Source organism: Temnothorax longispinosus, chromosome 11, assembly GCF_030848805.1.
Source record: "Temnothorax longispinosus isolate EJ_2023e chromosome 11, Tlon_JGU_v1, whole genome shotgun sequence".
Taxonomy (NCBI): Eukaryota; Metazoa; Arthropoda; class Insecta; order Hymenoptera; family Formicidae; genus Temnothorax; species Temnothorax longispinosus.
Genome location: NC_092368.1, coordinates 2,764,070 through 2,773,203, shown reverse-complemented (window position 1 = coordinate 2,773,203; position 9,134 = coordinate 2,764,070). Strand labels below are relative to the sequence as shown.

The 9,134-nt window shown below is 43.1% G+C and overlaps 1 protein-coding gene across 7 annotated transcripts; it reads right to left on the bottom strand.

Annotated features, from left to right (window-relative positions):
- Nucleotides 1-498: 498 nt before the first annotated feature.
- Metro (membrane palmitoylated protein 7-like protein metro) lies at nucleotides 499-8,510 on the bottom strand. Of its 7 annotated transcripts, none has more exons than XM_071792208.1 (11): nucleotides 7,724-8,509; nucleotides 6,532-6,818; nucleotides 6,152-6,283; nucleotides 5,660-5,686; nucleotides 4,314-4,481; nucleotides 3,945-4,016; nucleotides 3,744-3,868; nucleotides 3,519-3,655; nucleotides 2,646-2,948; nucleotides 1,966-2,309; nucleotides 499-1,767 (listed from the first exon to the last, which is right to left on the bottom strand). In XM_071792208.1, exons 1-11 carry the CDS (start codon nucleotides 7,764-7,766, stop codon nucleotides 1,591-1,593), a joined length of 1,815 nt encoding a protein of 604 aa, XP_071648309.1. In that variant the 5' UTR covers nucleotides 7,767-8,509; the 3' UTR covers nucleotides 499-1,590. The 7 variants fall into 7 exon arrangements, with proteins under 7 accessions (XP_071648309.1, XP_071648310.1, XP_071648313.1 ...); XM_071792209.1 differs by having other exon boundaries at nucleotides 3,531-3,655; XM_071792212.1 differs by having other exon boundaries at nucleotides 2,646-2,822; nucleotides 7,724-8,507.
- Nucleotides 8,511-9,134: the final 624 nt, after the last annotated feature.

Below are 9,134 nucleotides of genomic sequence, written 5' to 3'. Positions count from 1 at the left end.
CAAGATACTGAGTAAACGCTTCTTCGTCAAATTGTGTCACAATGCGTTTCGGAAATCTATGACGGTAACAACTGTGCCTAGGCCATTTATTTTTGCACAAAAAACTTGGATTGTCCGTGTAATTTTTTTGGGTCAGCCTGTCACTCATTTGACACTGACCTTGGAAGTAATGAGCGCAGAAAGAAACTACTACGCGAAATTAAGGCACGTGAAACGTGTCAGTTGTCTATCAACAAACTCGCACGAAGGCCTTCTCTATTTTACTCAGCAGGCATGAAGCTTCTCGGAAGATATTTTTCTCGGTATTGTAATTTAAAGATGATTTGCTTTCTCATATGATTTGCTTGAATGATTGGAAAACACGGGAATGCATGCCTCCTGCAACAGTATTACGTATATTACGTACGGCAGTGTGGATTAACGTTTAATTGTACATAATTAATTCTTCTCTTCTTTAAATCTAAGACGTGAAAGGAAACGGGTTATCTTAATTACACGTTCAAAGTTTAATGGTATATTTCGATAACATGCAGAGTTTACATCAAGGGTGAGTTATGCAACGTCAACTCGATAGAGCGTACAGCCTCTTTCTTTCATTGGCATCCCATTGTCATGGAAAAGAGTAACATAAAATAGTAATATCGTGGTAATGCTGACCAAGAGTGTGGAAAATACAATAAGTAGGTACAGTGGTGCGATCATTCCGATCGCGTTTCTAGGTACAATACTTATTTGGCAACAATTAACAACAATCGAGATCAAAGATCGTCCCACGGTGGTGACTCTCCTGGCTTTGGTGAACATCTTCCAAAGCAACCTCGGCACAAGTTCCATTTCTTGAGCATTGATCCCAAGTTATGCGAGATTTCTGTGGTCTCAAAACTGGAATTTCACGACGTGTCGATAGGATATATAATATAGAAGAGATTCGCGACGAGATCAGAAAAGTTACCGCCTTCCTTTTGATCTGCGCGATACGAGATCTCCCGCCGCTGGTGAAGCGTCTGGCAGTAAGGATTCTAAGATTAAGAATGCGCGGAGTGTCGCTGAAGTGTTACGATAGTTACCCGGTAAACAAGAACTGTGGGACTTTGGACGACTTTGAACCACTTGGAGCGTATCTTCGAAATTACTTCAACATTTTATACTTACAATTAGCTATTTAATTATTTAATTTAGTCGAGGAGAAGCGCGTCGCGTTTCTTTCGCGATCGGTGAATCGTCACGTACGAAACCGGCAACGATCACCAACAACGAACGCACGGCATCCGATAATAGAAAATTTCATTTAACTCGTTTTCGAAATTCGGATAAAGACTCGCGAACGCTCGAGGTACGAAATTTCTAGGAGTGTAAAGGCGCGATAACGCTAGATGGTAAATTGCAATTCGGTGAGACAATAGACGAGAAGTACACGCGTTCTTCAGGGAACCGTCTATAGCGGAGACAGAGTTAAAGTATCGTCGAGCGTTGCCGAGAAACGCTCGATCTCGTCAAACCGCGACGAGTAATCGCGCGTTTCAATGAAATCCCTTCTCTTCCGTTTTTCCTTCCGGGCGTTTTGTTCCTCGAACCTTAACGACTATCATTTTACTGAACCCAAGAGGCTGGCACCCAAAGCGGCTCAGATTCCACTCGATGGATTGCGTCGACTAGTTGCTCGAATGCCATGGGAAGGTCAGCGTTCACAATCACCTCGTCGAAGAGATGAGAATACAGGAACTCTATCCTTTCCGCGCTGTGCAGGATCTCGTGGAACTCCTCGTCCTGTAATAAAATATCGATCGATGATAAAATGCAATTGTCGTACTTTCTTAGATTGCAAATGCAAAGATGTTTATTGTTAAATACATCAAAACACAGCGAGCAAAAAAAGATCTATTTAAATTTGAGAAAAACTCAATTTATGATAGAAATGACAATGGTTTTTGGTCGTTTTGTGTGAATATAAAATTTTCAACTTGCCGTGAAACCTCGAGAATTGTTCTCATCGAAAGTCGACCTCGCTCGGGCTTCGTTTCTGGTCTCCTTCAGCACTTCGAACGTCGGCGGTTTCACATATATGACGTACGGCCTCAATTGCGGTGTTCTTAGCATCTTGAGGGCTTGATAGTGAGGGTTCAGAAGACACACGTATCCGGCGTTTACGAGCGAGCTGACGCTCTCAGAACTGGTGCCGTATAAATTTCCCTTGTACTCGCCATACTCAATAAACTTCCCAGCCTCAAGGTCCTCCTCCATTTTCTCCCGAGTCACGAAATGATACTCCTTGCCGTTTACTTCGCCCGGTCGCGGTGTCCTAGACGTATCTGATAAAAAGATTTGTTTAAAAAGAATATTAGATTGATAAATTAATTGAATATTTTTTACTATTATAATATCTCTCTCTTTATATTTAAAATTATTTTAAATATAAAGATACATTTACCAAACTATTTTATTCAATTCTTTTATTTCGCAAATTGCTCTTGTGTTTTATCAATCATTGATTTAATAAATCTTTCATTATTGGCATTCTTTAGATTCATTGAATATAATAATTCTTCCGTTTTTAATTCGTGACCACAATATTTGTGAATTTAATTTTTCTTCAAGCTAATCTCCCCCTTCTTGATCAGTTGTAATGAGCTTCTTGATAAACTTACAGGGAACAGGAGTCTTGTACTTTTCGGCGTCGGTTGCCATAAGCCGCCTCTTCAGCTCGTTCCTGCCGACTCCCGGTGGCCCGATGAGAACCACCGGGCGGTACAGACCCGGCCTGGGATAGAGTTTCGCGACCTCTTCGTAAGTCGGTACTTCTTCCCGATCGAAGTCGTCGTTCTCTGCAGCGTCATACATGATTTTTTTAGTTTTAGTTCCCTGCAAGTTGCACTTTGTAGGCGAGGCGTGCAAAGAGGTACTGGGACGGGGGCACAATGCGGGCAAAGGCACTGGAACAGAACACAAGCCTAACCGACGGTTAGGTCGTCAGGCCATCCATTCGTTAAAGAAGCGCAGCCAAGATCGACTTACCGAATTAACGGGGCAACCACCTCGGGGACAAATCTACCGCGCACACAAAACCGACTGATCCTAAAGTATGCTTGAGGTGGTCACTAATGAACGATTTGTTATGCAACATTGCTACTTTCACGCCAATATTAGCGCCAAGCTTTCCATTAACAACATCAGCCTAGAAACAGAGCGTTCTCGGAGCATATTGGCATTTTGCATGTTAATCTAAGATTCTTTTAGTTTAACTAAACACAAATGCGTTCTTTATAAATCTAAATTAATTCTGATAGAAATATATAAAGTGACCGAACGCAACATTCTGTCAATATACTCCGAGCATCTACTTCGGCAACTTCAGTAACTGCGGATTTCGTGCAACATTGATCAATATATATCTGCCGCTATAACAATATATAAACACATTAATAATATGAGAAACACTCGATGATGTTAGATGACTCGATGAGACGAATGATTGCGAGACGAGATCAAGACAAGCGAGTTACTTAATCAAACCAACAAACCTATCGACATACTTATATTGTCTTCGTCTGACTTCTCCTTTTCCTTCCTCTCGAGAAGGATCCTACGTTCTTGAAGAGCTCTGCTGGGGATCAAGCCTGCTCTCATATTTCGATCTCCTTCCCTTCTGGCTTGCCACCTGTATTTATAACCAGAGTCATTATAATTTGTCACAAATGCATTCAGATTATGTACATATAATTGCTAACAACAAAAATTATTCTTACCAATAAGCATCATCTTGACTGACAATATGCAGAACATCACCCTTGACGAAATCTAATCCGGCTTCTTTACAGGGAATATAAGGGTCGTCAGCCGCCACATATGAAAAGTGTGCCCTCACGCGAACCTAAATGATTATATATATTTAACACAATTTTATATTGTAAAAATCTATCACTGTTATTCCGACCATCAGATTTTACCTTGCTCTCCCTTACTCCACTTTTGCTGTCCGCGGGCACTATTTTAAAAGTGATTGTCCCTTCTGAGTTTTGCTGAAAAAAATCGAATTCACGTAAATTTTTTTCAATAGTGACAATCTGTTTATTTAAAAGTCAAAAAAGCTATATTTTATCAAGTCAATAACGAAATGTATGTTTTTATACAATAATAATAATTATATTATTTTATAAAATAATAAATGTGAAAGTAATTGTTTATGAATACATTCTCAATCAACTTTACTTGTGGCCTTCGGACTTAAAAATTTGGATTGAAGTATATAGTCCTTTAAACTACTTTTTTGTACTTGGTCGTTATTTTATTGTAACGAGATAGAAAAATTAGCTTACCAAAATGTGTAGAACGAAACTGGGTGTCTTTCCCTCGACGCTGATGCCGTTGACTTCGCAGACCTCGTCGCCCACGTGGATGAGACCGGATCGGTCGGCCGCACCGCCGTGCATTATCCGCGCGATCACGATCTTGCCAGTCTCTTCGCAGGTTTTTATGGTCGCCCCCTAATATCAAGGTATAAAGTCTAGTATTGTCATTGCATTGTACATCTCACGCACGAACGCGTACTAGGGAGCGTCTTTTTCTTCTCTTATTAAAAAAAAATAAATAAAAATAATAAAAGGGATCTCATGTGTGGAAAGGCAGACGCGAAATGCAATACTAAGATCAGCGCGTGCCCGACGATTTCCGTGCCACGATCGACCGATCGGAATCGTTGAAATCGTGCACACAAAAATAGACGAGCGTTGCGCGCCGATAACATGAATGTCCAAAAGGTATAGCAAATATATCTAAAACGTTTGGTTTTTTCTCAGTTATCAATTATCTGTGACGAGTCTTTTAAATCTCCTTTGGAATTTCATGTTGCTTAGAGCTTTCTTATCTTTGTTTCCCGAGATAAACAGAAACAGGCATTTTTAATGATCTGCAAAATAAATCTAACAAAGATTGAATTGCATCTCGAGAAACATATATGCAAAATGCAGTTACCCGTAATAATATTTAATTATAATTGCTCGAAGAAGAAATAGGAAATTACAATAAATAGTTTTGAACGTACTTTTGAAATAAAAGATAATTTTGTGCCTAAATTTGGGAATATCTAATTTGAGCGTATTTTTTTAAGCCAAATGTTTGCCAAAGGGTAACTCCATTTCATGTACTTAAAATACAGTCATGCGGGACAATAACAACAAATACAGTGATACAACAGATTTTATTTACAAGGCAAAAACATGAAAGAACAACACAAACAAGACGTATGCAATGGACGCAACAGAGGCAACAGAGCAAAATCAACCAAACTTGTGCGGGAAAGGAAATGGAGATTTATGAGAAACGCTTTATTTACAGCTGAATCTATGTCCTGTGATCGCAGCACGATAACGAGGTAGGAATTGACTAGAGATTTATGCTGAAGCAAGGATTGAAACCGGTTTAATTCTGAACGATCTTGATTAATTCAAGGTTTCTGAACGCTCGCACTTTCCGCTATCGTTTCCTCTACGCAGTAACGAAAGTTGCGCGCGACAAAATTCTACCGGTTCCGATCCTGACGCTAAAGTGAGCGGTGAAACGAAAAGAAATTATGGCCAAAGGTACAGGGCAGTTTCGTACGACGTAAAGTCAGGTGTTCATCACAGGTGCTCAGCACATGTTCTACGGCATTCAGGCGACTTACCACGATCGGTTCAACGCCGGCGTCGCCCTTCGAAGCAAGTTTGACGATGAAAGAAACACGTGATTACTTGGTTACTCTTTTTCTTCGCACACGCGAGGCTCTACTCGTTACTTCCCGAGGATTTTCTCATAGTAATCCACAGTTAGAAAACTACGCAGATACGTGACTCGCCTGTCTACGCCGATACTGGGGAGACCGTTTTTCGCGTCTCATGCAAGGCGACGCGAATGTACAACCATGTGTGGGCGGAAAAAAAACGAATCTTTAACGCTCTGGCAAAAAAAAGTAATCTACCTTTGACTGCTCCCCCTCTTTCCCTACAGCTTCGTCAAAAAACGTAAACGCGTACACTCGAACGCTACTACTCAATTGACAATTAAGCCTTCTCTCCCTCTTACGCTTATGCTCACACTCTTTGGGTTAATCGAGTGAAAGACGTTCAGAAAGACACCGTTATTGCAAATGACCGACTCAACGGTCGATCTGACGTACCAGGGGCTCGTTCGACTTGACCAGCTGAACGATCTTCACCGTTTCCTCGTCCTCGTCCACCTCCAACGGGATGTCCGGCAGCCTTGGATAGTAGTCCTTTTGCGCCACCGCATCGTGAGCGCAGAGGAGACCCTTCAATGAAGAAAGTTGTTAAAATATACATTCTCAAAAAATATTAATTTCTTCAAAGGCGATTATTAAATTACAAACATGAAGAAAAATTGACATTTGAAAAGAATATTTGCCAGGAATCATGTTTCATTTTGTTGTGACAAGAGAGAGACAAGATTTTTTAAAATAATATCATTGCCTTCGAAGAAATCAGCTTATCGTGCAAAGTATATGCTTATACAAAGTTGTTTACTTATTACTATCGTTACCTGGATGTGTGGCTTTTGCAACAAGTGGAATAGCTCCTTGTAGTCGGCCGAGGCGTGCGTTTTGGTCGACAGCAGATCGAGCACCTCGACGTCGATGTCCATCGCGTTCGACAGCACGGGGAAGAACTTGTCGTCCTTAAAATTGTTGAGGATCTTGTTATGAACGTTCACCAGGGCGTTCAGCTCCTTGGACTGCAGCAGCTCGCTGAGAAATCCGAATTCCTCCTCGGTGCAGCTGGGAATTTCCGACTTGTTCTCCTGCAGGGAGTTCAGCAACTTGGACAACGCTGGAATAAGGGAGCGAGTGAAACTAACAAACGCAACGAGAAAATAAAGCTGGCAAATAAGGCACAATCTCCGAGTAAGATTATAAAGAAAATTAAAAATGGAGCAACTTTGAAAAACTCTCGTCTTTATTTCTCCGTTTTAATCTTTCATTATTTTTTTTTTATTATGTTTCGCTCGAGGTTTCGCTACATACGCTTCAGCGTAAAATGTATAAAACGTTCATTATTCGAGTCGAATGGTGCTAGTTACGTTCTCCACGTTTAAACGCGGAAATGCTAAAATTGGAAACGGTGTAATGAACTCTATTCCTCTGCCACATGTCTCTATAATTATTTTAATTCAAAGATAAGGATTTCTCGTGACATTTACCGCGCCGATCGATACCGGATCGCTATCGGATTCATTTTTAAACGTAGGATCACTCGTCAGAGACCTCCGTTCCATTCAACAAATTGGAGCACGCGGAAATGTGCGGTCGCGATTGAAATACCTCGTTATTACTCGCGGTCGCGTTTATTTACTCTCTCTCTCTCTCGGGTTTACCCTCGCTCTATATTTATAACGTACAACGCTCGCGGCCGACACACGTTTTATTAATATGTCTTTGAAGAGTTATTCAGTCACGTATCGGATTATGCTCCGCACAACTCGCTCCAATAACTCTCGTCTCTTGCGCGGAAACAAACGGGAGAGAACCTTATCGACACGTCGCCGCCGCACAATAGTCAACTTCGTCGAAATCACCTGTGCGCCGCTCTCCAGCACCCCCACCGTCCCTTATAACTCTTTTATCTCTCGACGCGCTGCACGTGAAAACACCCTCGACGATCTCGGATCGCCCTCAATTGTTCGGAAGGTGGTTTTCAGCAGCTTTCTCCTCCCTGTCTCGTTACCGTCGACTTACCGGGGTCCCAGTTAACGTTTTCCATGACGACCGCCGCTGTCATAATTCGCGCACGGCACCCCGGTCAGGCGTGTCCCCGCGCACCCGAGGCGAGGACGACGCGGGCGTCGCGATGCTCGGCGTCCGTTTGAGCGACGGGTATCAGAGACGGCGACAGCGGGATCGGGATCCGGGTCGGCGTATTTCTGTCGGGGTCGCGCGCTGCGCCGTCGCCGCCGCGTCGGCGGCCCTTCTTCCGTCGACGATGCTGTCCCGCCGCTGCTGCTGCTGCTGTCGCTGCCGCTTCCTCGCGTCGACGTGTCGCGTTCGCGCCGTCTGGAGTATCGTTATCATAGCGAGAATAATCCGTTACGTAAGCAGCCTGTCACTCGACACGGGGTAGGATGACCGCCACCGGATTGGCCTGCCGTCCCTGCCCCGTGCGATTCCTCGACATGGCACGATCTCCTCTGTCCTCACTCTTCTCCACTCTTTCTCCCCTCTCCCTCCTCCCTCTCGCTCTTTCTCCCTTTTTTCGCGTACTCCGATCCGAAATCCGACGCGCTCGCCGAAGACGCGCTCTCACGCGCTTGACGGAGGAGCTCTTCCCCCCCTCGCGTGGATGATCTACTCGGCACTAATGCACCCCCGATGAAGCTCGCACGTCCCTCGTGTTTTCCCGACGTCCCGGCATCGGTGCCATGTTGAAAGGCGCCGCCGAACAATGCGCTCCGCGCACCCTTCGCCGGCCTCTGTTCCGTTTCTGACTCGACTCGGCCCGACGCCCGACCGAGAGCGGACAGCCTCGTCGGCCTCGTCGCTTCTGTCTCGCTCTTTCTGCGTCTTGCGCGGGCTTGCGGAAAGAGACGGACGATTCTCGTCGAAACTCGACCCCATCTTCGCGTTCACGCAGGGACGGCGAATTACACGATCGAGAGCCACATGGTCATTCTCCAGACTTTGGATGCCGAACTGATTTTCGAATGTTCCTAGTTCGAATACAATTTGTAATGATAAACGAATACACGTTAGCACTGGCTAAGTTCTATCGATATGATAGCAGCTGGGATAATTTTTGCAATAAGTCCCAAAAATGTTCCTTGAACGAATAATTCACTCAAAACTACGTAATTGATTGATATGATAATTAGAACAGAACATGCCCTATGTATGTACACAAAATATCAGCAAAATTAAATGTTAAAATACGGATGTAGATAAGATAGAATAATTTAAGCTGAATTTTTTAAATACAGAATGTTTATGTAAAGTGTATTTGTATTAATAATTTTGTTTAAGGGCTTTTCCACGAAAATATTAATTGAACGAATAATGCATTCAAAACTGCGTGATCGATTAGTACGATAATTAGAGCGGAACATGCCCTACGTACGTAAAACAAAAAATACAGAAGTTTTTTACAATACGGATG

Coding starts and splice junctions, on each gene's coding strand:
- Metro (XM_071792208.1), bottom strand. CDS start 7,766: ATGACAGCGGCGGTCGTCATGGAAAACGTTAACTGGGACCCCG. Junction 4,482..5,659: donor CCGGCGTTGAACCGATCGTG/GTAAGTCGCCTG, acceptor CCTTGATATTAG/GGGGCGACCATAAAAACCTG. Junction 3,869..3,944: donor GTGGAGTAAGGGAGAGCAAG/GTAAAATCTGAT, acceptor ATAATCATTTAG/GTTCGCGTGAGGGCACACTT.